The sequence below is a fragment of the Vidua macroura genome, chromosome 3 (genome assembly GCF_024509145.1).
Source record: "Vidua macroura isolate BioBank_ID:100142 chromosome 3, ASM2450914v1, whole genome shotgun sequence".
Classification (NCBI taxonomy): domain Eukaryota; kingdom Metazoa; phylum Chordata; class Aves; order Passeriformes; family Viduidae; genus Vidua; species Vidua macroura.
Genome location: NC_071573.1, coordinates 22,038,559 through 22,065,921, shown reverse-complemented (window position 1 = coordinate 22,065,921; position 27,363 = coordinate 22,038,559). Strand labels below are relative to the sequence as shown.

Below are 27,363 nucleotides of genomic sequence, written 5' to 3'. Positions count from 1 at the left end.
AAAAACAGTTACACAAGAAGCAACAACTGTGGTTGGAAGAGGGCTTTAAAGGTCACATTAATTGCACAGAGAACTGGGTGAGAGTAACTGTAGCTGGAGGCAAGCTGACAGACACAGCCAAACAAACCTAACTGGAACAATTCCTATCACAAAACACAGTGGCTAATCATGAATGAAGATGGGAGTTTTAGAGAATGGAAGTAAAACAATGAATAGCAGTATTCAAAAATGTTAAGACTGAGGTAAATTCACCAGTAGCTGTATCTCTTAGTATTCCACACATGCTGACTCTAGGTGATAAAACTGTTACACAGCCTCTTTATAGCTGTTGAAGGGAGACTAAACACAATGATTTGCTGTTTACAGGATCTGCAGAGAAATTCTTCAATAAAATTCACAATCACTAATGAAGAGTCCAGCACTGTCAATTACCCAAATCAAGACAGAGAACGAAAAATTCAGAATTATGTCCAGCAATAGTTATAAGATGACAATGCATCACAATTTGTAAATACAGGAGTGAACTGTAGTCTGCTCTATCAAGGCAAGTAGCATACAGTGTTTCAAAACTGATTCTTTAGGAACAAAAATGGGAGATATGACTATTTAAAAGACTTATTCTTACCATAATTCTTACCATAAACAATACATGTATTAGAAGATAAATGATAACTGCCTCACAGTATGACCAGGAGAGAAACTGGTGGTATCTGTCAGGTGTTCTTAGATTAATAGATTGTATGATTACATTAACAAGTAACACACAATCAATTTTTGTGTGGTCATATCTGCACTGTAACACCACCTGTGATGCATGAAATAACCCCAAATGTGGTAGACGTTCATACAGGCAGATAGGGATGAGGATTTGAACCTAGTCTAGTCCTTTCCCTGCAGCTGTAAAGAAAGTAGCATCTCCTTGCTACAGAGGAATCACTGCTGAAATCCACCTTCCCCCCACAGGGTAGGTCAAGAAATGACAGCCTCACAACAATTCTCAGCAGTATGTATGGTCCTTTGGAAAATGCCTGACTGAAAATCTACAAAAAAACTGCAATGAGGGTAGATTAAGCAAGTGGAAATCATAATTAGCTTCATAGCCTTTCAATCTACGAAATTCTGCATGTAGCCTTGGCCAGTGACATCAGATAAGCAAACCCTGAAGGTTACAGATTCTTCCACAGTTAAAAAAAAAAAAAAAGAAAAAAAAAGAAAAAAAAAAGAAAAAAAAGAAAAAAAAAGAAAAAAAAAAGAAAAAAAGAAAAAAAAGAAAAAAAAGAAAAAAAAAGGAAAAAAAAAAGAAAAAAAAAAGAAAAAAAGTAATTCTTATGTAACATACAGAGCCTCAGAAAGTCAAGATATTAGGGAAAGATATTTTTGGGAACCAGGAATAAAGAGCATGCTGGTGGGTGCACTGTCAGGAGAACAGCTGAGTAAGTAACTGATTTGTAGCTGATTTTTAGAAGGGCAGTGGGAAATTCTATTTAATCAAACTGTTTGCAAACCCAGCATACACCAAGCCCTCCAGCCACATGCCATGTGAATGATATAGTGATGACAGTAATTAGTCATAATCACTAGATGATATACTGGCTGAGCTTCTGCAGAAATAGAGAAGACAAGCACAGCAAGGAGCTTTACATCAAAGATTTTGCTGTGCAGAGTTTTAAGTGCTTTTTTTAAGCAACAGCAAGACTCTACTCACAATTTTATTTTTTTTTTTTTGTGACTAGCATTCCTCATGGAAGAAGAGATAAAGTGTTCTTTCAACAAAATGTTGGGGAAATGCTTTGTGCATGTGGCTAATGAAACAGGCACTGCTATTTGATAAACAGACTCAAAGATTCAGTGCATCAGCCATGCAATGATCTGCAAAAACCAGCAAGTGATAAAAATGCTATCCACTTTTATAAATTATATCAGCTTTAGAAAAGGGTATCACTCTGCTAGGATGTAAAACCACCACCCGTTACTTTTTTTCTTTTCAGAAGACTGTTGCCTTAAGACATGACAGCACTTGTGCATGAAACATCTGAGGTCAGTTATCTCCACTTCCTGAGCCCCCCAGGCCTTCCCTCATGGCTGACCTCATTCACTTCCACAATCTGGTCCAAGGTCCTTTTCATAAGACTCAGGGAACATCTGGAGGCAAAGCCCTGTGTGGTTCTGGTTCCCATACTCACAGGAGATGATGTCTCCAGAAGTGAGATTAACAGCTTCGCCTTCATGAAGTAACTACATTTTCAAAAGTCTCCACAGAGGGGAAACATGCAGTAAAGATGACTCTAGCTGAGAATGATGGAGAAAGCTACCAGCAAGAGAGGGAGAGCAGAAGCATTCAAGGAATAAACAGCTGTCCAACATTAACAAGGCTCTCATGGCTTACAAATCAGGAAAAGTGGACCAAATTCTTCTCCAAAATTGTGGCCCTGTTTAAGGCAATCATGAGCATTATCATCTTTGCGGAAGGTAAGTAGAACATGGAAGACCAGGTCTTTGCTTTTCATATTGGTACACATAGAGGAAACAGCTACAAACCTCTCTCAGTCTATGTAAAGGTGTATTTCTTTGAGTTTCTTCACAAACATGAAGTTCATCTTGAATTTCTGTAGCCAGCACCTGTTTTCAGGACTTAACTATTACTATTGGTGAGACTCTGAGCTAGCAAATAATGTTCAGGTAACACCATTGCTCAAACAAGTGATTTTATGACACGGAAATCTGGAAATACACGTCTCTAGTTTTTTATTCCTAAGAAAAACATGTCGTTATAGAAGACAAGGAAATTTAATAGGCCCTCATATCTCAAAAGATTTTATTTTGCAGTAAATGCTTGAGTGCATGAATCCACCTAAATCCCATCACAGAGCTGCAGTAGTATGTTGCTGAGACAAGAAGCAGCCTTTTCAACTGAGGGGAGAGAGGGAGGAGTAAAGTAATTTCAATATTTTGAAAGAATTTAAACAAATAACATTCTAAGAGGCTGCTAGGGAATATTCTGCCAGGACCCTTCCCTGTCAGGTGTTACATGTTAAGCTTTCATCCCCCTCACACACCCTCAATGTCTGCAGTTCAAGATGTTTTGTATTCAGAACTCAAGACATAAATTGTGCTAATGTTGAATAAGCAAGTTATCAAACATTGCTCAAAAAAAAAAAAAAAAAACAAAACAAACCGAAACACCCAGGTTATGAAAGACACTGGCCAGCATGCCTGACATTCAATAGCACAGCAGAGCATCCCTCACATCTAACAACAGCAACCGTTTTAACCACGCTGGGCTCTGTTGCTGTTTGTGTATATTGAGGGAGGAAAAAAGGTCTCATAAGGCTCTGGCCTGCAAGATAAAAAAACATAACACACATCAACATCTATGAGTCAAGCTCCTTGCCTGAGCAAACAGCGGTACTCACCTTTTGATCTTCTGTGAATTCCGAGTTGTTGTGCTGAGACTGTGCCTCTTTCTGGAGGTGCCTGGCTAATCTGGATGGGGGAAAGGAAAACTGTAAAGTGGGAACACAACACAAACACACACACCCCAGCTCCAGAAAATGTGTCAGCCAGAAGCTTCACAGACCGCTGCTCCAAAGAGGTTTGGGTTGGTTTTGCTGTTGTGTTTTTGCTTTGTTTTTGTCTTTTGAAACAAAGTTTTCTATAGCCATGGTAGTTCATACTTAAGAAAAAAACCCAGAAGGTGGACAAAGTGTGCAACTACATCAGGCAGAAAAGACCAATGCCTCATGAAGGGAGAACAGGTAAGAGGGTCCTTATAGCCAACAGCCCCTTTCACAAGCACTGACCTTCTTCCTCTCACAATCCCCTTCTTTTATAATAACAAACCCTCTCTCCACAGCCCCTGTGAAGACCCACTGTGGTGCAATCCCACGCGCATTTCCCAGGGAGAGGCTGAGGCAAGCAAGATGCTGGGGAGCTCGGGTGGGGGCACCCTAAGCCGTGGCACACGCTCTCCCAGCACTGGAAGCCAGGCACAGGGCGGCTTGGCCCAGGCTGCCGGGGTGGATCCGCTCACATTTGTGCCTGTCAGCATCACAGGCGGAGCACAAACCCCACCCCTTGTCATCACCAAGGCAGGAGTACCAGGGGGTTTGGAAAGTAACAGTAAGCAAACAGCTCGAGAAAGCGAAAGGAAGCTGGAGGGAAGCTATGGGAAGAGTTACAGTTTCCGTCCCAGGAGGAAGGAGAACATTAAACAAGCAAAACCTCTGGGCAATTGTTGCCATTCCCTGTAAATAATTTTTTTACAAGCAGAGGGAGAGGGAGAACAGGGGTTGAGGGGAAACCCAGGGACATCACAACAGGCTTCCTCCTCGAACCTCACAAGTTTGCACTGTGAAAGGGACTCTGCTTCTCTCCACCACTGCTGTGGGCATTGGCCTAGCTTTAGGAGAGGTTTATAAAATATATATACCAAGATACATGCAGCAGAACAGATTGTTGTCAAAGCCTGTGGCAGGAACAAAAATCAGAATTCAATTTCTTTGCTTTTCCTCAAAATAAGCTCTGAAAAAATGCCCATACTGATTGAGGCCACTTAACTCTTAATTCAGCTTTTAACTCTTACCAGGAAAAACACAACCAAACAGGATGAGGTAACTGCACAACTTGGTGGTATTGTCCCATTTCAAAAATGTTGAAAGATTGGGGCTGAGAAAAGACAAAAAGCATAAACATACTTGAACCCAAAAGTACACTCCTTGCCTACTGCCCTGCCCTATGATACACAGGACACAGAGAAAGGGCATTTTAAAGTAATGATTTAAGAAAACAGATCACCATAGCAGCAATATGCCACCCAGAACAGGCAGCATCACAGCATTAACATTTCTGCAAGCATCACTAACATAACCCTCTTTCCATTTGTCACTAATACAAAAAAATCCACCCTAATCCAAATAAATGCATCTGGCATTCCCCTGGAAGCTCGTTCAAAGTTGGATGAGACCAAGTTCCACAATGGGGACATTGAACAGGGAAGCCACTGCTGACAGTTCGAAGGGTTCCTGCATGAATAATCACCCAAATGACTGAGGGCCAATCTTTGTACCAAGCTTCTTGTACTTCTAGGTGTAACATGAAGACCTGAGCAGATGGACACTGGAGGTACATAATTGTGCTTTGCATCAGCAGCCATCAGGACTTAGATTTTTCCCAAATCCAAGCTTTCTCAGCACCAGCAAGCTCAGTGTAAGCAGCTTCTCTCCAGGATGCTTGTGTGGATCAGCACAGACTGTGTTGGTAGTTCACAGCACCTGGACATGAGCTGCACCACACATGTTCTTCCCATCTCAGGGTGTCTTTGAGAAGACAACACCATAAACCCATCCTGCAAAGTCTCTCTACAACTACAGCTCTGTATCTTGCCCTGTGCTGCTTGTTTGCAACTTCTATCCTACAGCTTGATACGGTTATTAATTTACCTGCTAAAGATACAGGATGAAGAAGAAAAGGTTTTGTTCCTCCCTAGGAAATATCTCCCTGTAATCTCTTATCTTCTCTCTACTTTCTACTCACTCCTCAGACCACAGAGTTCATCTACTGACAAGTATTTGGTAGAAACTCACTGATAAGAGCAGCTTCCACCCAAGAGGAGCTTCCTTAGAAAGACACCACACTGCTCCCAGGTCAGAACAGAGCCAGGTGTGGAGATCAGCTCAGGTCTCACCTGACACAGCAACAGAGTGAGGAAGGCAACAGAAGTTGCACTTCAATTCTCAAACTGGACTGTCTGCACATGTTTAGTGACCTCACTTCTCAATTAAGAGAGCTCAGAAGGAGAGCCCAAAGACTTAATTCCAAAGAAACACCACTATATGAAACTCAGTGCTCAGACTGCTTAGACAATTTAAAGCATTAGGATTCTACTGGACTCCTAGTAGACATCGACATAAGGATAGCTAGTAAAAATATCTTATTTTACTTTTGATGATTCTTTTTTTCTGCCAAGATAGAGATCTGGAAGAAAACTTCTTTTTATCTCTCTGCCAAGGTTTGTAGAGTAACAGTTTGCCCTTCTCTAAAGGCCATCAGCAAACTGCATATCACTGAACTTGCATCATCCTTCCTGGTGAGTGAAGGAAATGATGAGATTACAGCTTCTCCTGACCACCCGGTACAAGGCCAGCAGACCAGTTACTCTGAATGACAATTGAACTGGCAATTGGTGTGGTTAGAACCCAACTTGACCAGTCCTGAACAGTGCTAAAAGATCCCTCAGGGGGCATCTCTTGAGCTGACTTTCTCTTGGTAAACAAGTGCCAACCCTCTTATCAACTTCCAGGAAGTTCACCATGAGAAGCCTGGCCTGAAATACTCCAATCGTGAAGAAATAACTTTCATGGTGAAATGGAGTAGTAGGGAAGAACATCTGACTAAAGGTACCAGGTGTGTTTCCAAGGACTCCATCATCAGTGCCCTGCAGCCGATACTCCTCTGCTGCCAAAGGATTCATGGATGGGGAGGTGTCACCCTGTGCCAGCAAACCTGACTGGGGCTGCCACTCTCCCACCCTGGTACCACCAGGGACACGAGCATGGGATGGACCCCTTTTCATTCTGATGGGTTGGCTGGGAGGTGTTTTGGTTAAGGCTGATACTTAGACAGCCCATTTGCCAGGTCGCTCAGTTGCCACAAGCGTGGTGCCAGGGCAACAGAGTGATGGGGATGGGAGCATCTAGGTCCAGTGGTGCCTCGGGGGCTCCACCAACCAACCGGCAGCCCACGCTCTCACAATCACAACCTGGTTTGGGGTGGAAGGGGCATTAAAGATCACCTTGTTCCATCCACTGCCATGGGCAGGGACACACCTTCCACCAAACCAGTTTGCTCCAAGCTCCACGCCGGCCACTGCCGCCCTCCCAAGAGAGCAGGACGGCCGGCTCCCGCCTCGCTCCTCAGCCGTGCACCCCCCGAGGGGACTCCTCGGCCCCCGGCCCCAAGCCTTGGGGAAGGGCCGGAGCCGCCGGCGGGGCCCCAGGGGTGAGGGGGCCGCGGCCTGGGCCCGGTGGGGCCCCCCTGCCCTGCCCTGCCCCGCCCCAGCCGGGGCCGCTCCCTCACCCCGGAGCCTCGCCCGGGACTCCGGGGCCGTACCCGGCCCGCACTCACATCTGGTACTCGTCGATCGCCTCCACCAGCTGCCCCCAGGAGTCGAAGTCGGTGCCCTTCCTGAAGCTGGCGCCCCAGCGCTGCAGGAGGCTGCGGGCCGCCTCCGACATAGCCCCAGCGCTAGGGCACCATGCTCACCCCGCGCCGGGGCACCCACCGCGCCGGACAGCCGCTCCCGCCAGCCCCGCGCCGCCGGCACCGCCCCGCCCGGCACAGCCCGGCCCGGCCCCGGGACACCCGAGCGCGGCGGCGCCTCCCGCCCGCACCGCCCAGCCGGGGAGGCGGCGCCGGCCGCGCCCGCCCGCGCCATCGCTACCGAGGCGAGAGCGCCACTTCCGCCCCGGTACCTGTCATGGCGCCGGTCACATGCGCACGGGCGGGGCCCGGGCGGGGCCGTTCCGCTCCTCCCTCCGCTCCGCCCTCCGCTCCCGGCCGTGCCGCCGCCGCAGGCCCGCCCCCAGGTAAGCCCCGGCGCCCCCTCTGCAGCCCCGCAGGCGGCTCTCGCCCCTCGGGGAGGGCAGGTGCCGCTGCTGGTTTGCTGGCGTCCCCGCTCCCGCCGGTGTTGGTGGCGTCTGGGGGTCCTTCCCGCCGGAGGACTGTGGGCCCCGGTCGCGCCGGCGGCCGCTGTCCCGTGGGGACGCCCGACAGCCGCGGGGCTGTTGTTGGCGACGGCGGCCCGGGGACTCCGGTGGGGAGGAGGGCGAGCGGCGGGGTCGATGCGATCGGCCGCGATGGGGCGGTACCATCGGCTCTCGGCTGGCGCTGCCTGCGGCGGCGGGCGCGTGACGCACCGCCGGGAGCGGCGGGGCCGGGCCGGGGTCCCGCGGCCTCGGGATCCTCTCAGGGACCGTCCCGGGCCGGGCCGCGACACCGCGGGGACAGCAGCGCTGCGCGGGTGGGTGGGCACGGCGCGACGGCCGCTGGCCTGACGGACGGGCCCCGGGAGGTGCCGGCACGGTAAGCACGGCGCGATAGGTGCCGACGCGATGAACGAGCCCCCCCTGCTCGGTCAGGAGGGTCTGGGCAGTGCCGGGGAGTCAGTGCTGGCTGACCTTCTTGGGTCTGTTTTGGTTTTGTTTGTTTGTTTGTTTCAGCAAAGCTGCAGAGTGTGTTTCTAGGGATGAACTGAAGGGATTTCAAAAGGACCTCGGGATGATGGAGGTCCTGGCGGGTCTCCGGTCCCGCGTCCTGCTCACAGCAGGGACAGCTCCGAGGTCAATCCAGCGGCTCGCGGCTTTGTCCCGCGGAGTGTGGAAAGCCTTTGAGGATGGAGAGCACACAACTTGCTTCTCAGTTTCTCTGTCCTCATGGTGATCTTTTAGGGCCCTCCCATCTTCAGGATGTGCCCATTATGTTCTATCACCCCACACTGCCGTTGTAAAACTCACTGCAATGCTTGTGTTATATTTGGCTGCTGAAATTGAAGCGAAAAAAAAGAGAGAGTAGAGTTTATCTCTGCTCTCTCAGCCTTCCAGGTCTGATACACGTGTGTAAATAGATCCATGTTTTCAGTCAGGGTTTGTGGTTGCAGGTTCGTTTATACCAAAGGCTCCCAAATACAAGTTATTCACAGATAGACGAGACACAGTATAATGATCTCAGTGAATTGAGATTTAGCCTGGAAAAGAGGAAGGAGGCTCAGAGATGACCTTATCAGTCCCTACAACTCCCTGAAAGAAGGTTGTGGCAAGTTGGGGATCAGCCTCTTCTTCCAGGTATCAAGTGACAGGATGAGAGGAAGTGGCCTCACGCTGTGCCAAAGGAGGTTCAGGTTTTGCACAGAAGGAGTTGTTAAACATTGGAATGAGCTGCCCAGGGAGGTGCTGGAGTCACCCACCTCCATCCCTGAAGGTGTTTAAGGAAAGGCTGGACATGTCACTCAGTGCCATGGTTAATTGACATGGTAGTGTTGTCACAAAGGTTGGGCTCGGTAATCTCAGGGTCTTTTCCAACTCAATTGATTCTGTAATTCTGAGATATTTCTCCTGTAATTTACAGATATGTTCAGCCTTATGCACGAGGTAACAAATGTGGAGGTTTTTTTCCTAGCAATGTGTGTGCTCACATAGAGCAAAGTAGGTGGTAGCTTTTTGCCTAACTTAAAATAGTTGCCTCAGAAAGCATTTGTATTTCAAGAGAGTGCAATTCTCACACAAAGCACATGGATGATGAACACAAGGCATATGGAAGCTTGGCATTTCAAATGGGAAAAAAAAATTGCAAATTAATTTCCTGCCTAGTTGTTTACATTTGGAATATGTTTCTGTGAGCAGAGGAGCAGGACATCTGCAGCACCTCAGTTGTACCTGTTCCTGCAGCTGTTCTTTCCTTTCCGCTCCGTAGGTTTGGCATAAACAACATTACAGGAAGAAAATGACCCACTGGTTCCATCGCAACCCTCTGAAGGCTACAGCTCCCGTTTCATTTAATTATTATGGGGTAGCCACCACTCCAGCTGCAACAAAGGTTTGCAAGTAAGTGTACTTGGGACTGGCTTTACTCTGCCTCTTATGGTTTGGGGGACATCCTTAAATGTAATGGTTGCTCTTCAGTTTTTGAACTGAAGATGACTAGAGATGTGTAGGCAGGGAGGCAGTAAGACACTGCTAGCATTGAACATTTGCTTACAGAGAATGAATTCTCCAGTTTTCTAGTCTCTGAGTGCACAGCAAGGCCAATTACAACAATGCAGAGGCAAAAGACTAAACACTTCATTGTCTTTCTGATGACTGTGCATTCCTCTGCAAAAGATTGCTTAATTTCCATAAGTGGATAGGGCCTGACTGTTCTGCTGTGGATAGGAATGTAATGAAAAGGGATCTCAGCCTATTTTGCAGATCTATCCTTATCTCTTCATCTCATCATCCCATTCTAATGTTGAAGAATATTCCTGCTCGTTACTTCCCTTTCCTCTCTGTGCACCCAACCTCTTGGTAGCTAAAGGCACAGTTATTTTAGTTAGTGCTAGAACAGTAGATTGAGTACTCATTATCCACTCCTGTGTGTCCAGTCATATGTATCCAGAGGAGAAAGGAAGAGTTTCCTGTATTAGTACATTTTTAAATAAGATTTCTGATGTTTTTCTTTTCTTTTGTTTTTTCTCCTCTCATTTAGTGACTTACGGTTATCTCGAACACGGCTATTGGAGCTGTTTACAGACTCGAGTTGTAATCCAGAAATGATGAAGAATGCAGCTGACTTGTACTTCTCACTCCTGCAAGGTAGGGAGATTTATTAGCAGTACTAATAATTAATCAAGAGAAGTATCAGTTCAATTTTAATGTCACTTCTCAGAATTGTTAATTGTGCTGATCTCCTGTAAAGAAGCTTTGCGCTTCTCAGGAAGGAGAGTATCTTCATGGGTTCTGTGCTTGATACCAGTGCTAGCTGCTCACCAGGCCTCTTCTCCAAGTTTCAGTGTCCTTTGTGACCCTGCCAGTACTAAGTGCTGGCAGCCCTGCCCTCCTTCCCTTAACCTTATTCTGCTTCCTGTTGGAGGAGAAAATGTGTGTTTGTCTTTTAGGTGGTGGTGAGTTGCTCCCTAAGTGCAAATTGAGTCTATTAATTAGTTGATATAATTTACTATTCAGTGTAAACTGCTGGTTTGTCTAATACTAGACCATAAACTTGTTGCAAGTTTATGCTACTGCTGTTTGTCTTAGGTGTGTGTATATGTAGGTGCTCATTAGCATGGTATCTGCATTTTCAGTAGATGGTTCAGCTGTGCTGACACATTCCTTTGAAACCTTCCTTCTGCCAATATTTGGGTAACTGTCTCTTAGCAGTCAGGTGCTCAGCCAGGTTTCTTAGGACTGAGTTTTCAGGAATCAGCTGATTCCTGGAAAGTGGGTTCTTTCAGCTGTGGGAAGTAAATGTTGGTTTAGTGAGCTCCTGGGAAGTTGTAAACTAATGTCACATCTAAAGGTCAGATAAGAATCCCTGTTGCAACAGTCAAGATTTGGAGAGTTTCTTCAGGAAAATATGCTTGGGCACTAAAATCTTCTGCATGCAAAAGGAACAAGTATTTTCTGATTTTATAAACATGTGACACATTGATAGGTGTAGCCCCAGTAGCTGCTATGGCACGCTCTTGACAGTCTGTAAGACCTGATCAGACCAAGGCCCTTCTTTAGCATCCCTAAAAAATTCCTGGGTCTGCATATGCTAGGATTTGAACGTCCCATAGCATGAGCTTCATCCCACTAACTGCTGTTTTCTGGGCTACTAGACATAAAGAACCAGTTTCCTGTAGCCCTGGAGACAGATGATGACTAGTTGAGCCCATGCTTAGAAACCCTTTTCCCTCTCCCTGTTGACCAGGCAGCTTTTCCTGGAATTTCCTGGTTGCCACTACGGTGGCAGAGACAGCCACTCACTCTCCTTGAACAACCTCAGCCATCCTGTACCTGGGCCAGTCCCACTCCCAACTTGTCACCATATGGGACATGCAGACATCTGCCAGGTTTTCCTTGAGCAGGCAAGATTCTCAGAACTGAGTTGGTAACATGCTGGGCAAGCAGTTTCCTGGAGTAGCTGGTTGGTTTTTTCCACATTTTGTTCTCAAGATACTGAGGAATAAAAACCCCAGGAAGCAACATGGGGTTTTGAGGGGTTCAGCAAGAAACATTCCTTTATCTATATCTGTATTCGTGTTGATCCATCTCCTTCATTACTCATTTCTGTTTCCTACTTTGAGATTGCCTGTTTTATTATTCCATAGGTTTTATCCTTTCACTGGATGACTCTTCCCAAGAGTGCAAGTTGAGATATATTCAGAATTTCAAGTGGACAGACACGTTACAAGGACAAGTCCCGAGGTGCGTGTGCTTTTCTGGGTGCGGGGTATGCAGCTGCTCTCTGCTGCTCTGTTATACACGTGCACCTGTGCCAGCACAGGCCTGAAGGGAAACAGAAACACAGCAAGGTCTTGAACACAAAATAGTTCCTAAAAAGGTGTTGCTGTGTTTTTGGTAACTTCTGTACTGTGTTAGGTGTTCTGAAGTGTGCATGGCCTTTATGTAAAGCTGTGAGAATGCACAATAACGTTAGAAGGATCCATTGGGTCTCAGTTGATCTACAAAACTGAACCTGCAGTTGTCTAGAGCAGTACAAAGAAGAGCTTTGAGGGTATTAGTGAGTTGAGCATGGTAACAAAGCTCGCTGCAGTTTAAAACTTAATTTGACACTATTGTCTGACCAGGAACTTCTGTGTGTTTGGAGGTCCCAGTGTTACTGAAGATCTGATTTTGTTCTTGTCCTCTGAAGCTCTGAGTACGTGTCCTCTTGGTTCAAACAAACAAATCATCTGTTTCCAGGAGGAATACAGATCTGTAACTTTCTGAATTATTCACTTGTCTCTTGCTGTTGGAGGTAATTGTGTTGTATAGTCATGCCTACAAATTTGTCAGGCTTTAGCTAGAAGTGCTTGACCTCCTCAAAGCTTTAATTCCCCATGGAAGAAAATCTGTTGATTAGGACTTTCTTCTAATTTTCTCACGGTCATACACACTTGTACTTGTGCCAGCATTAGTCTTCCCACTCCCACATCTTTCTTTTTAAAAGGTTTGCTAGTTCCTAAGCTAAACTGAGCTTGTGATTGCAAGTTCGGTATTTTCAAAGACTCTCTTTTTAGCTTTTGAAATGTCCTGCTATTTGCACATGCTGTTTGTCTGCAGTTACATAAATAATTGCAGTAACATTTATTTGAGAGACTTATAACAGACTCCGACTTATTAATTTAGCAGTACAACTTTAAAGTGGACATTCCAGGGTAAATCTTTCCACAAATTGTGCAATTAAAAAAAAAAAAAGAGAGATGGAAAAATGTCAGCCACACCCAAAGCTAAACAAATCTCAAGGTACAGTTTTAAAATAAAAGTTCTCAAAAGGGAAGGGTGGGTATCTGAATGTGGGAGATTCTAGATTCTAATTATGAGTTCTTAAAGGAAATAAGTAAAAAAATGCAAGTCTCTCTTAGGCAGTTCAGCAAGTAGGAGGTTTGGAATTGGAAATTGTTGACATCTTAAATGAAAAATGCTCTATGGAGAGAAATGTTGACTTTTGCTATGTGAACTATCAGCAGAGAGAGATGTGAGAACAAAACTTAATGCATTAAGTTTTTGGGGTTTTTTGTCTGTCTTTCTTTAGTGCCCAGCAGGATGCAGTGTTTGAACTGGTTTCCATGGGATTTAATGTAGCTCTATGGTACACAAAATATGCATCAAGACTCGCTGGAAAAGAAGAGTAAGTGGTTTTCTTTTCTTAACAATTCTGCTGCAGCAATATTCCACCAAAGATTTAGCAGCTTCTGGGGGTTGTCTGCTATAGGAAATGTCCAGCTCAGAGGAGTTCCAGGAGGCAGTTGGTCTTTACACAGAAGCACTTCAATCCCTTCTTGCCTCTGTAAACCAAGTGCAGTAGTACCACATGACTGTGATACAGAGAAAGTGTCAGTTGTCAATAAACCTTCATCAGTCCCCCTCTAAATGTCCAGGTACAAAACTGAGATTCTTAAAATCACAGCTCTGCTGATGTTTAACCCTGCAGACTTCTAAATCCTTGGCTTCTAACACTGAGGTTGCCTTTTACTTGAGAGTCATCACAGGATCTTACATTTAATTTTTTTTCAAGCAAGTTCTATAAGATTATTTCATGATTGGACACTGTAAGAAACTCCTTTACTCTGAGGGTAGCACATCCGTGGGACAGGTCACAGAATTAGTGGGCTCTCGATTCTTGAAGGATTTAAGATTCATCTAGACAAAGCCATAACTGACCTGATTTGCTGTTGCCAAATGTAGTGCCCCAAAGTAGGAGGTGGCACTAAATGACACTTAGAGTCCCTTTCTAATTATAATTTTACCGATTCATTCTATTTTCTCAGTATAACAGAAGATGAAGCAAAAGATGTTCACCGCAGCCTGAAGATAGCAGCTGGGATTTTTAAACACCTGAAGGTAGAAGGACTTTGTTTGCTGTCTGTTCTTTGAGGTGTCTCCAAGTACTTGACTTTTTGTCTTAGAGAGGCCTTTGCTATACACACATACCTGAGAGCACCTGAATGATGCAGGAAACAGAAGGGTATTAATATGTTGTGGTACCACTCAATCCCTGCAACTCATTCCCAGTGGCACAGGAAGAGTGGTTTGTCTGTCTGCCCATATCATGTCTACAGTGCTGTCTTGGGACCTTCACTCAGTATGTCCCATCCATTTAGGAATGAGGCACTTGTTTTGCACTGGTATTAGGCCTAAACTAACTCTGAGACTTGCTCTGTATTTAGGAAAGTCACATTCCAAAATTGATTACACCTGTGGAAAAGGGAAGAGATTTAGAAGCTCGACTCATAGACTCCTACATCATACAGTGTCAAGCTGAAGCTCAAGAAGGTATCTTCAAATATACATTGTTTGGGTGTGGGAAATGACACTGTGGGTCACTGCTGTCTCATGAATTCTGTTTGGCAGCAAGGCTGTGGGTTTTTTATTCTCCTGAAGTACTGTGGCATAGTGGGGCGAGTTGCTTTTAAAGAAAATTGCATTGCAATTATAGAAGGAAAATGCAAAAAATCAGTCTGATATTAAAATTGTAATATGGAATATCTTTCACTTTGGAAGAACTTGTATGTAGCACTACTTCTTTTTCTTACTTTTTCCTTTCACCACCATGCTTACCTAACAGAAATTCCCAGTTCCTTTACTTTAAAATATGTGCAGCTTCTGTTTATTAGCTAATCTTAAGGCTAACGTTCCTTCAGTTTTTTTGTTAAATTGGAATCAATATATCCAAGAAACAATCTGTCTTTGTTCTGCTGTTGCTTGACTGCACATCTATTTTCTGTTCATGCAGGGGTTTTAAAACCCTAAGTGCCTCTGCTGATTTGATGTGATGGGACATTTCAATTAAACTTAAACCTGGTGTGGAACTATTTTTCAGTGACAATTGCTCGGGCTATTGAGCTTAAACACAATCCAGGCCTAATAGCTGCTCTTGCTTATGAAACAGCCAACTTCTACCAAAAAGCTGGTGAGTGTCTTGTTTCGTGTCCCTAGTGACTTGGTTTATGCACTCTTGCCAGCAGATATACTTAACCCACTCATAAATTGCAATATTAATGCTGTTCTCAGTGAATATGGAGTGTGTATTTAGCTTCTATTTAGCACATTTAAGGCTTCAGTTATCAGCATGTATTTTGATAAGGCTTTTCGGTTTTGTGGGAATCTTTTTCTGTAGCTGATGGTAGGAAACATTAGTGAAGGAAAACAGACTAGCAGCAGACAAATGGCCTGATGTCAGTGGAGTGTGTTCCAGCTGCATTTGGGCAGCAGATCATGATGCAGAGCATGGAGAGTGGAGTGGGTTCATTATGTGCCACCTTCCAGAAGAGTAAAATGATCTCTGGGACTACTGAGGCAAGTGGGAGAAGTGCAGGAGTATGGGAGTCACTACTGGAACTTAAACTAGGAACAAGCTTTGAAATGCTGCCTAAACATACTTAAAGAAATAGTCATCCACACTTAGTGGACAGCAGTTTCGGGGATTCTGGGGACAACTGCATGATAGCTGCAAAGTTTTGGGGTTTTTCTCATGGTTTTTCTGTGCTTTTGCAGGAGGAATTTTTGTCCCTTTTTTCTGGATACTTTATAGTAGGAGCTATTGCTAAGTTTAAGAATTCTGTTTTTTTAATGTGTTTGGGATTTTTCTTTTTGGAAATGTATTAAGAATAACTTTACATATGTGTTTACAGATCAAACATTATCCAGTTTGGATCCAACCTATGCAGGTAAATGGAGGAAGTACTTAAACTTGAAGAGCTGTTTCTATATGGCCTACGTAAGTACTTTGGGTGGCAGCAGTCACAGCTTGTTGTCTGTCTGCCAAGGGCTGCATAGGGAATGGGAGCTAAGTATTGCCTTGGCTTTCTTTGCATACTGTGAAGAGGAATTGTGCAGTGTCAGTGACATTTGAACTGTTTTTGTGGAGCCAAATGAAATTGCAGCAGTGTGGATTTGTTGTGATCACAGATCTTTAATTGAAGCCATTCAGGTTGAGCATAATGGTGCTCTCTGTTGTCTACATCACAGTCTGATCCTAGGCACAGTTCAGAGCTGAGCATTTTTATGAAGGTCCTGAAAGAAACTGCATCAAGTACCAAAAGGTACTATTCCAAGAGCTGTCCCCCTCTGCCTGATGGATCTCCTAGCAAGTACTGTAGTGCCCTTGAGATCTTCATCTGCTCCATTTGCTGTGTCTCGTAGCCTGCCACAGCCTGTAATTTGTCTTTTTTATCCTGTACAAAAGGCCCAAGCTAAGCAGTTTACATAATTGTCTTTCTCTTAGGCTGAACCTGTAGCTAAAATCTGCTTGCCTTATTAGCAGGTTTGAGAGGTGAGAGAGGGTCAGAGTTGTGTACTTCCCCTTTTTTTAAATTTGAGTGATCTGGGCAGTGGTTTAGATAGATTTGTACTGTGAGAACAGACACTAAAGGAAGGGGGGCAAGGTGGGCATTAGTTGATGGGATTGTTCCTTCACCTGTTTTATTTACTAGTTAAACTCAGCTCCTGGTAATAGAACATAGGCAATTCAGTTCTCACTGGAATACAATAACACCTTCAAGCACAGGTGTGAAGGAAGGGGACTTTTTGGGGGTGGAAAAGGTATTTGGACTATGACAAAATATCTCAGACAGCAGAACACTTCATCTCTTCCAGATTCAATGATGTTTGTCGCAGATGGAGTTTTTGAATAGTTCAGGTAGTTTCAGTTTTCAGTCTTAGCTTTGTAAACTTGCCTGGGGTTCATTGTCTCTCTGTGCTGGGGCTTGATGCTGCACACTGCTACAGTGAGAGTTGGGCTGGCCTGTGTGCCAGTGCTTCAGGTCAAACAGCTTTGTGCAGCTCAGTTACTCTTGGCTAGAGCTAAGACAGCTCAGTTCAAACCAAGTGGTCGTGGTTCTGGTTCACAGTGTTCATGTTGAACTGCATTAATGGCTCAGTGAATGCTGCTTTGACTTGGATTCTCCAGCTGTCAACTACCTGCAGGGAATGGCAGCTTCAAAGAGCTGCAGCTGCTGTAGGGAGCAGGAGAAGGGGATTGGTGCAGGAAGTGCCCAGTGATGTTGGTAATGATTTTGTCCTCTCCCATCAGGCATACTGTTACCATGGCCAGACTTTGCTGGCAAGTGATAAATGTGGGGAAGCAATCAGATCTCTGCAGGAATCAGAAAAATGTAAGTGTGGTTGAGACTGGAGTACAGGGTCTGATGATGTCATGCCTGTTCTGTTTTGCTGTATTGTGTTAATTTGCTCTCCCATAAAGATTTAATCTGTCACCTGATGGAAATCCAGCACACCTTTGAAAAGAGATAGTGTTTTGGGTTTTTTTTTTTGTCTTACCAAATACTGCCTTTCATAACATTTCTGCAGAAAATTTTCATCTTCACTTCTTAGCCTGGCTTAAAGACTGGCTTTGAGCTGCCTGCAATACACAGTGTAAAAACCAATGGTCTGGTCATCCTGTTTTCTGGTCTATATGTTAGAGTAGTGCAGCCATTTCTGCTTTGGAGGTTAAATAGTAAATCTAGATCATGCTTGGTTTTTTTTAAACACTTTCAGTAACTTACTTATTTTCTATTAATTTGAAAGGTATATTCAGGCACGTTTGCAGTAGTCCAAGGTCTTCTGCCCAGTCTTCTCTCTTCAAAGCTATTTCTACTCCTGGCCTGCCACTGCATAACTTTACTGCAATGTATAAAAATGCTCAAATCTTCAAAGTGGAAACTTTTATATTAGTTTTAAAAATAAACTGAAAAATTATTAAGAGTAAACTAAGTTGGATTTCTTGGAGTAAAATGAATACTGCTCTGCTGTTCAGAGAAGAGTGCTTCTTCTCCCACTCCCTCTGTTATTGATTGGTTTGGGGCATCAGTTGTGTGTGGACACCTTCATACCCTCTGTTTTTCCCTACCATGTGGCACAGTTCTTGGGCTTATTGGTGCATTTTGCCCCACATATAAGAATGCTTTCCTGCATCTTCCCACCAAAAAAACCTATCTTTTTCTTTTCCTGTTCCTAGTCACTTGTTGGATGCAGTAAATCTTGGCTGTCTTTGAGCTGGTTTGGTTTTGTTTCTAAGAAGAAAGAGGCCTGACTGGATTCAGGTGTCTTCTAAGACTGAAGCACTGTAGAGCAGAACCATGATTTAAGAGGATCATGTAAATAATTTTTGTTTCCTTTCTTTCTTACAAAGTTTTTGCCAAGGCTGAAGCATTGTGCAAAGAATATGGAGAAAGCAAAGGGCCTGGGACTACTGCCAAACCTTCTGGACATCTTTTCTTTAGGAAATTAGGAAGTTTGATTAAGAACACATTAGAAAAATGCCAGAGAGAGAATGGATTTATGTAAGTAATTCATGGTTGGTACAGCACTCTGCATGAAGTGTTATTACCTCATTTGCATTTATTTCAGGATGGGATGGTAAATTTTACTCTCCATTTGTTATATTCCTTTAGGGCATGGCATGTAACTTATAGATGAATTTGCAATTCTCTAATTTTCTCTTGGCAGATTTGCAGTGAGTCTGTGCTGTCCCAATCTATGTCCTGTGCCAGTTCAGCAGGGTGGGCTGGACTGACACCTGGAGAGGTTGAGCAGTTTTCTTCCCTTATTCCTCAGCCACCTGGTTACTTTTCCTTCTGCACAGGACAAAATCTGCTGAAGTTGCTGTGTTGCTCTAATGCTCTCTTCCTGTCTCCTGGGATCTAGTAGGGAAAAGAGGACAGAGGGGAAAATGGAGAAGACCAGTAGGTGATTCTGCTTTGCAAGCAGGGAAGTCAAAACACGGTGCTGTCTTCAATGAAGATCATGCTTAGGGTGCTAGGAGCTTTACTAGTCCAAGTATAGTTAATATTGTGAATATGGCTTTCTGTTCATTAATGTCCTTCCAAAAATGGTTTGGAAATACCAAGTTTTTATTTCGGTTGAAAATAATCAAGATTAGTTTGTCTTTAGAGTTCTTTTGCTCATTTATTTCTCCCCTTCCCTACTATTACAATTTAGTGTTCCATAATAGGTTTGTTGTTTCCATTTTTATGATATTTAAAGACCTGCATAATAGGGGAACTGACTAAATGGAAAGGATGGTCAAGTACATCAAAGTGAACTGCTTATAGGAAGAGAAATGCTCTGCTTTGGTTCAAATACCCATTGTCAGAGCTTACTACAACAGCATACTGGAGGTTTCAACACATCTGTGTCCCTCTAGAACAAAACTTGGAAAGAGAAAGCAGTGGCTGTTTTGGGAGAGCTCTGTGCAGCACAGGAAGTGAGGCAGAGTGTGTCAGTGTGTGAGCCCCTGCTGGCCTGCCAAGGGCAGAGGGACACCCTGAGTCAGGCTTTGCCCTGTAGCCAGTCTTTGGGGGGCTGCTGTGTTGCTGCTATCCACTGTGGCACATTAGGACTCCTTAGGAAAAGAACTGTCCTCTTCATCTTTGGAAAGTACTTTAAATCCTCTTTTGTATTTTGAAGGGTTTTTTTGGACAAAAGATGCTCTTCTCATTGAAGTACTGGGAATAATGGTTATTAAGTAGGAGAAAACCCGCCACACAATTAGGGAACAAACAACAATACTAGGAAGGAGTTGCTTTTGTTCTTCTTCTTGCTGGCAGAATGTGTGTTAGGCAATGCCTTAATGAAATGGAAGAGAACAGCAGTGCTTGCCCCTGTGAAAACCTAGATTGTTTTGTTTAGAATTGCAAACAAAACTTGCAGACACAGTGCACTGTATTTTAAATACATTTCTGCATTCTGTTCCAGCTATTTCCAGAAGGTGCCAGCAGAGGCTCCCCAGCTGGAATTGAAAGCAAACTACGGCTTAGTAGAGCCTGTTCCTTTTGAATTTCCTGCTTTGAACACACACTGGACTTCTGAAACAGTTGCAGCATTTGATCTCACCAAGAGGCCAAAGGAGGACGCTGTAAGATAATCCCATGTGCTGTTCTTTCCCTCTGGCTTTATTCTGTGTATCATACAGAGTTAGTTTGACTCTTCTGTAACATTCCTCAGCTCAGTGTAGGAAGCAGACACAAGGCTACAACCTAAGCTCATCCTTCTGTTGTGCCAGGGGCAAGTCAATTAACCACTGCCACGCTGCCAGCATCTGGAAAATCAGCTCGTTTTTTGCCAAGTCCTGTAACGTTGCAGCATGCTAGAGAAAGATTATTTTTTAGAAAAGGATTCATTAAAAGATGCTGAAACAGAGAACAGTTGTCTTTTCCCTCTTGCTTGGGGCTTACTCAAAGTTTTCAGCCTTGAAAAGAGAGGGGACTATTAGATTATAACATGTAAAGTTAGCTGTGCATAAATACTGTGCAGACACAGTGGTTTGTACTTGTGGTATTTAGCTGGGTTTTTTTTCTTCTTGTTTGCAGGCTAAACCAAAACCAGATGAAGAAGTAAAACCTCTGAAGGAACCAGATATAAAGCCTCAAAAAGACAGTGGATGCCAGATTTCTTAAATGCCATAAGTGCTTTGAATTCACTTTGAAACTCTATTCATAGGACTCTGGAGCTTTAGTTCTGATCTCCTTTTTTTTGATTCTCCTCTTTTCATTTTGAAGACTAATTTAATTTACCTTTGTTAATATGTGTCTATCTTGCTTAAGAATGTGGTGGATTTCTAGGAGGTTATTTATATCTGATTTATTTTTGATTTCACTGGGATACCATAGAATGAGTGGGCTTAAATGTTCCTATTGTGCCTCTAGGGAGTTTCTTTTTGTGGGTTTAGTTTTACCCACAAATAGTAAAGGAAGTATCATGATTGTAATGCTTAAGGGTTTTTCCATTACCTTATATGCTATATCATGTCCAATTCTGCAAACAGAAGTTTGCATGAAAAGTTATATTTATTCAAGTTTTGTCATTCAGGCTTAGCACACTGTTGTGTTTGAATTCACCTAATTGTAGTGAGGGAAGAACTGGTTTGGTTTGTAACAGTCCTATGGTATTTCACAGGACTTGCACAGAACTTGGGAAACCTCAAGTTCTGCATAACAGGAGCACAATTTAAGTTCTGAAACTATTAGTCTCTGTTCTTTCCTCTATAGATTAGGGTTTTTATGTCAGAATTTGTAGTAAGGAACCTTAGCTTTGTCTGTCCTTTAATCCAACTCCTTTCATATCAAAGTGTATCTGAAAGTGATGCAGCAAACAATATGGAATTGCTTAAAAGCAAAGCAACCCTGTGTCATTTGTTCAGAGTTTTTGAATCTTCAAAACTTTGTTAGGTTTGAAGGCTGCAGACAGTTTTAATCTCATGGCACTGGAATTCTTGAAGCTGTCATGCTAAGGTAATGGATTTGGAAGTAAGTTGCTGTGTTTCCATCTGGGTGGTGTCTGTTAGGAGAGCAGGGAGGAAAGACAAGCTGAAGAGCTGATGGCACAGCTGGGAAGCCAGCTCTAGATTTCCTTTATGCCCTGTGTAAACAGTGCTGCTTCTCAGCTTTTGCAGTATTGCACTGAAATCAGCTCTTTCTGAAGAAAACTTGTCAGAAGCCAAGCCCAGTCAAGGCTGAGAAAGGATTTTGTAGAACTTGCTGCTTCCATTTCTGCCTGCTGTGGAGAATGTGACAGCATTCTTTAGTGCTGAGCACTGCAAAACGCCCTTGACAACAAAAACATCTTTCTGATTTGCTGCAAATGCAAAGACATGTGATGCATGTGTTGAAGTGAGAGCCTTGCAATCCCTGGGTACCAGTTGCTACACTTCTCTTGGCATGAGAGAGAAACTGAGCAGCCTGACAATGTTCACTCTTCCAACAAACATGATGGCAAATGCACTTACTGTGATGTAAACTGTAAACACATTCCTCACTTTGTACTCTTTGTTCACCTTCCACCGTGCTATAATTCAATGCTTCTAAAATCCTTAATGGGGCTTGGAGTCACTGAGCTTAGAGAGCAGGTGTGTAACTCCTTGAAAGCCTGTGGAACAAAAGCTGCCAAGGAGGTTAATAGGGAACTCAAGATTCTTCCTGAGATACTGGACCAAGTTACAAAATTTGTTGATGCAAAAGGCAAAGAGACTTTTAATGCTGGCTGTTGTGGGTTGATCAAATGCAGATCTCCTTGCTTCCCGTGATGGATTTTCTTTCTGTCAGTTCTGCACATAAAACTAAGTGTAAATTGAGCTGAATTTCTTTGGAAGAAGTTTCTGTTCTGCAGGGGCCTAGAGGATAATGAGTATCAAGAAGAATGCATACCTGAAATGGCTCCATTTCTTTGGTGCTGCACGGGGACCTGGAGTATGTTTCATGAAGAGTTACTCAAATCTTTTCCTAACTTGATCAGCTGACTCATTAGACTTCTTGCATTGTTAAAAGACCAGCTTAGGTTTTGCCAGGGTAGAGTGTGGAGCTAGTTTTCTTATAGAGATTTTGATTTTAAAAATGTATTCCAGCTGTAGTCATCAACATTTGTTCAGCCTGCCCCCTTTAAGGTTCAAGATACAGTTAACTCAGTTTCATAATCACAATTTTTTTTAGCTACTCATTGTTTTTCAGAATTCTTTGTCAATATGTACACATCTCAACTGAATTAGTTTTCTTTCTGTGCAGACTAGATCCTCTTTTCCCTCCTCCCCTCAATTTCTCTTCCATCTGCTACAAACTGTGGCACAGACTTGCCCTCATTTGCTAATGCACATGTAGGTCCTGGGACTCATTTCCAATGCAGCTTTTACCCATGGATGGGTTCCTGTAGAGAAATACCTTAAAATCAAATTAACAAATCATGACTAAGTCGTTCCCAAACATCTTGGTAGGAAAGATTATTTTATGGACTTGGAATTCTTTGGACGCTTTCTCAAACCAAGTGGTTTGTCTGAATCAAGTTCACTGTAAATAGTTTGGGGCATAACCAAGTGAATTGTGTCAGATGATGACATTACTTAAGCCTAGCTGTGTAACCTCTTATGCCATAGCTGTTTCAGTAAATATGATGTAGTAGTTTAAAAATAGAATAATGGAACAAATTAATTCACTTAACATGTGTTGCTTTTCAAGACAAACTTTGTTTACTTGTAGCTGAAATCCTGTGGCAAACATTGGATGGTTTTGCCAAAAAATAAGAAGCTGGAGACTGTTTAGTTTGCAAAGTAGAGAGAGCTGTGAGGCAATGAGCAGCTTTCTTTTCTGGTTTTGTTGGGTAGTAGCAGGAATTACTGTAAATAGGTTATAGATTAACTGTCCAATATGCTTAAGAATATGGGTGAATGAACTGGGAGTTTCAGTGAATCTGGAAACCCAGCAGCCATGTTCTTTCTCTTACAGCTCCCTTTAGTAATTTTTAAGAGTGAGGTATTTTGAATGGTGACTTTTTAATATTCTAATGCTGCAAGAGCCTGTTTTTGTGGCCTCTCTCTGGTTTTAGAGGCTCTCATGGCTAAGCCTGCAAATCTTGTTGGTGTAAATAGTCTTTAAAATTTGTGCCCCATCTGAAGCAGGACAGAACTGCAGCTGAATAAAATACGGAGTGCTGGGCCCTCTGTTTTGTGCTTTAAGAAAAGCAGTGATTGTCTTTAATCTACTGTAAACCAAACCATTAAGCTCTTTGTAGGATTTCTATTTAAATACCTTCCTCCATGTATTTAAATTAACCTCCTCCATGTTTCGTGTTCCTGAGTTTTCAGTAGTTACTCTCCATCCAGCATGTGACACACCTACATCTGAGGGACTAAACCTGCCCCCTGGATGCGGATGTCTGCCTCCCACTGGATTTGGTAGAGGAGTTTTGCCTGTCAGCCTAGGGATGGTGTTTGGTCACTTGGATGTTCAGCATGGATCCGTGGTGTGTCTGTAACAATGGTAGTCATTTGTACAACAAGCAGGAAAATGGATCTCTGTGTCTGTGTAGAATAGAGACAACTTTGCACTTTAGAATTTTCTTGTCTTGCAAATTTGGTACAACACCATATGCTTGTAAATACTCCTTCCTGTCATTTTGTTGCACTGATTTCAGTACTGTGCTATGGGTAAAGTTTTAATGGGAAACATTACTAAAATGTATTTTTAATTGTCTGTGTGTAAAACAAACTCATGAAGCATATCTCTGCCTTTAGTACTGGGGAGCATGAGAGGAGGCAGTAGCTCATCTGTCTTCCATGGGAATTCCAAGAGGTGAAGACTTTTTGTCTGTTGGCTGCGGGGTGAAACATTTCATCCCATCCCTGTGTCTGGTATCTAAATTGAAGTTTCAGCATTAACATAAATTCTGTTCATGCCTATTAATTATCCCTAAAAAGTTTCTGTCTCTAAAGATCACACTTAAGTTACCATAGTAGCATAAGCTGCTTTTTTTTCCTTTTTCTGTGTTTTTTTCTTGTCACTGGCCCAGCTGAGGGAGGAATAAAGCACAGTGCGTAAGACTGGCATGGAAAAGCCCCTGCAGTGTGTACCTGTCTCCAGGCTGTGAGTGCAGTAAAGGCCTTTCCACAGTGACCCTTGGTTTGACTCAGACCTTTCCCTGATGATGTTCTCAAATTCAGCAAAGGTCCCATGGCAACCCAGGGGACCCTTGATTAGCTTTTTATGTAGGAAGGCCTCCCTCCTTTGGTGTTGGTACCTTCATGGATTACAAGCTTCCAGAAGCCATCCTATACTCTGAGTAATCCCACTTCAATGGAATCAGCTCTGAGATCACTGACCAAGCAGCCTTACTTTGTGAAGACAGTCACCATGCAATCTTAAGCTTCATAGTTGAAAATCTGTATATAGCCACGAATTTCAGAATACCATTTAAAATAAACAATCTTCAAGTATCATGTGTTATTTCATTATTTAAATTTTTACACACAGTAGCAAGAAAGAGACTCTGTTTTGAATGTTACTTTCTGCAGTTTAATCCAACTTTATTATTATAGGGAATCCTTAATCCTTGCTTAAAGGAGGACTTAAATAAGGAAGATCCATGAATTGGGTCCTTATGGAAGTAGTAGCTACAATGAAGCATGTCAAGTCCTGGGGCAGGAAGAGAGAAGATGGGCTTCCCAAATTCCTGTTTAAAAAAAGAAAGTAATTAGGCATAATTTTTACACCTGTACAAAATCTCAGTACGTGCCGAGGTCTGTGACACTGTGGGATATTCTATACACTGTGTGAAGGGGGTTATTTGGGAATAACTTCTCTGATACTCTGGATGAAGCCTCACTAGCACAGCAGGCTCAGTCTTCCCTATCTGAACCAGCATGCATCTGCTGCTGTCTCCAGGAGTCTCATCTGTCTCTCAGAGCCATGTAGTGGTCTTTAATAATTGTTTCATGCCTCCAATCTTTCTGTCTGGCTTTCCCAAAAAAGGACTTGTTTGCAATGTCCATGTAAAGGGCCCTGGATGTAAGGCTGCCCTTGCTTTGTTGAGTTGCTCTCAAATCTGAAGGTCAGGAACCTTGTCCTTGTGACACCTGGACCCTCTTGTCTGCTGGCTGTGCTTCCCCAGTTTCTGTCAGCACAGTTTAGTCAACACCTTCTCCCCAAACATCGTCAAAACCTGCATAACAGCACCAACAGAGCCCTCTCGAATGGATAAAAAATTCCCACAGGACCCTGCTGGAGTGATGGCCACCAAGGGGCAGCAGAGCTCGTGTTTTCCTGCAGCTCTTCCACTCAGCTGCCCAGCACAGACGGTGCGCACCCAAGAACAGCACCGCAGCTTTAAAATGGGAGGAGGTGTCACAAGTTAGACCTTCTATTGTAAAATGCAGGCGAACCCACTGGGAAGAAATGATGATGTCCAACTCCAGTTCAGAAGGCTGAATGATCTCTTTATTATAACTATGCTAAAATACATTAATATACTATATAAAGGAAGATATTCAAACTACAAACCTACTTTAATACTTAATGGTGGTGTCTGAAGGGATTATCACCAGGATTTAAAACCCTTGATGATTTGTAAAATTAGCTATTTTCTTTTGTTCAAATAATATAAACCCTATCAATACAATTTAGACTACACTGCATAGTATCAGCCCATCAGCTATTTCCAAAGGGTACATTTTACAATACCCACAAAGGAGCTTTTGCATGCCCAGGTGCAGCCTTTGTGGATGAAAACAGCAGAAACCATGGCTATCACACAAGTAGACAGCAATCAGTGTGTGGTATGTTAGGTATGGTATGAAGTTTGTGCAAACTTCACAGACCAGCGTGGCAGAAAGCACTTGCAGAAAAATCAGAACAGGATGATTCTAATCAAGGGTGGACCAAGAAAGATCAAGTAGTCCTTGACAGGTTTGTTAAATTTGAGTCATGTATCACTAGGTTTAGTCAGCCTGATGAAGGACTTTCTTGCTCTTGTATTTCAAACTGCAGAAACTTTTAAGTATTTTAAGTATTAAGTATTAATGAATTGACCAGAAAAAGAATCCACATAAAGCTTAAAAACAGATTACGTGAATTCCTGTGAAAAGTACTGTAATATATGGTAGATCCTTAGGAATATAAGAGGAAATTAATGAACAGAGAAAGGGGAAAATGTTGAACTCAAAGCCACACATTTGCTTTTGGCAACATATCTTTAAAAACCTCCATGTTGTAACTATTAATGGAAAAGCCTTTCTATTGGCAAGGCAGATAAAAAAAATCTCCCTGCAGCTTCCACAATATCTTCTTTCTTCTGCTGAAAGAAAAAATCTTGGTAGGAAAACACTTTCTGGAGAGAGTTTCAGGTAAATATGACAGAGTTACTGAGTGATATGTCTGAAATGAGCCACCAAGGACTGTCACTGGGTTTCACCTTTTCCCCTCCATCAGCTCAGCGAACATCCTGACCCAGTGCACATGGGCAGCACAGCCTGTGGAGGTAACCAAGGGCATCCACCCACTGCAGGAATTCCAAGAAAGAAATAATTGTGTGCCCCTATGCTTGTTCAGTTGTGGGGCGTTCTGATTTACAATTTATACAGACTTGGCTCTTTCTACCCAACAGATGCACTTTGCCTGTTTTTAATATCATCTGGGGATAACCACAACAGAAATAATAATTAAGTGAAAGGGGGTTTAGGTGCTTTAAGAAACAAAGAGAAATTGCATTTGTGGCCATGTGATAGCCATGGTTTCTGCTGTTTTCATCCACAAAGGCTGCACCTGGGCATGCAAAAGCTCCTTTGTGGGTATTGTAAAATGTACCCTTTGGAAATAGCTGATGGGCTGATACTATGCAGTGTAGTCTGAATTGTATTGATAGGGTT

General features: G+C 43.3%; 2 protein-coding genes across 5 annotated transcripts in view; one reads left to right on the top strand and one right to left on the bottom strand.

Annotated features, from left to right (window-relative positions):
- The window catches only part of AIDA (axin interactor, dorsalization associated), a 28,892-nt gene extending 21,547 nt beyond the window's left edge, over positions 1 to 7,345 (bottom strand). The window contains exons 1-2 of the mRNA XM_053972793.1: positions 7,123 to 7,345; positions 3,414 to 3,483 (exon numbers count right to left, since the gene is read on the bottom strand). Of these exons, the coding sequence (XP_053828768.1) occupies positions 3,414 to 3,483; positions 7,123 to 7,232 (180 nt within the window). The 5' untranslated portion in view covers positions 7,233 to 7,345. The remainder of the gene's footprint in view (positions 1 to 3,413; positions 3,484 to 7,122) is intronic.
- A 176-nt stretch (positions 7,346 to 7,521) lies between these two features.
- BROX (BRO1 domain and CAAX motif containing) lies at positions 7,522 to 24,936 on the top strand. Of its 4 annotated transcripts, none has more exons than XR_008436169.1 (13): positions 7,522 to 7,583; positions 9,466 to 9,596; positions 10,237 to 10,343; positions 11,843 to 11,939; positions 13,270 to 13,365; positions 14,006 to 14,078; positions 14,405 to 14,510; positions 15,058 to 15,147; positions 15,869 to 15,954; positions 16,206 to 16,279; positions 17,269 to 17,350; positions 18,370 to 18,520; positions 19,935 to 20,024. XR_008436169.1 is itself a non-coding variant. In XM_053972790.1 (13 exons), exons 2-13 carry the CDS (start codon positions 9,496 to 9,498, stop codon positions 20,633 to 20,635), a joined length of 1,236 nt encoding a protein of 411 aa, XP_053828765.1. In that variant the 5' UTR covers positions 7,522 to 7,583; positions 9,466 to 9,495; the 3' UTR covers positions 20,636 to 24,936. The 4 variants fall into 4 exon arrangements, 3 of the variants coding, with proteins under 3 accessions (XP_053828765.1, XP_053828767.1, XP_053828766.1); XM_053972790.1 differs by lacking the exon at positions 16,206 to 16,279 and adding an exon at positions 20,549 to 24,936 and having other exon boundaries at positions 19,935 to 20,094; XM_053972791.1 differs by lacking the exons at positions 7,522 to 7,583; positions 16,206 to 16,279 and adding exons at positions 8,019 to 8,079; positions 20,549 to 24,936 and having other exon boundaries at positions 19,935 to 20,094.
- Positions 24,937 to 27,363: the final 2,427 nt, after the last annotated feature.

What these genes read in the sequence shown, in the direction of transcription:
- BROX (XM_053972790.1), top strand. Translation starts at nt 9,496, where the DNA reads ATGACCCACTGGTTCCATCGCAACCCTCTGAAGGCTACAGCTCCCGTT. An exon ending in CAACTTCTACCAAAAAGCTG is followed by an intron (nt 15,148 to 15,868) that starts GTGAGTGTCTTG and finishes ATGTGTTTACAG; the next exon opens with ATCAAACATTATCCAGTTTG. An exon ending in GCTGTTTCTATATGGCCTAC is followed by an intron (nt 15,955 to 17,268) that starts GTAAGTACTTTG and finishes CTCTCCCATCAG; the next exon opens with GCATACTGTTACCATGGCCA.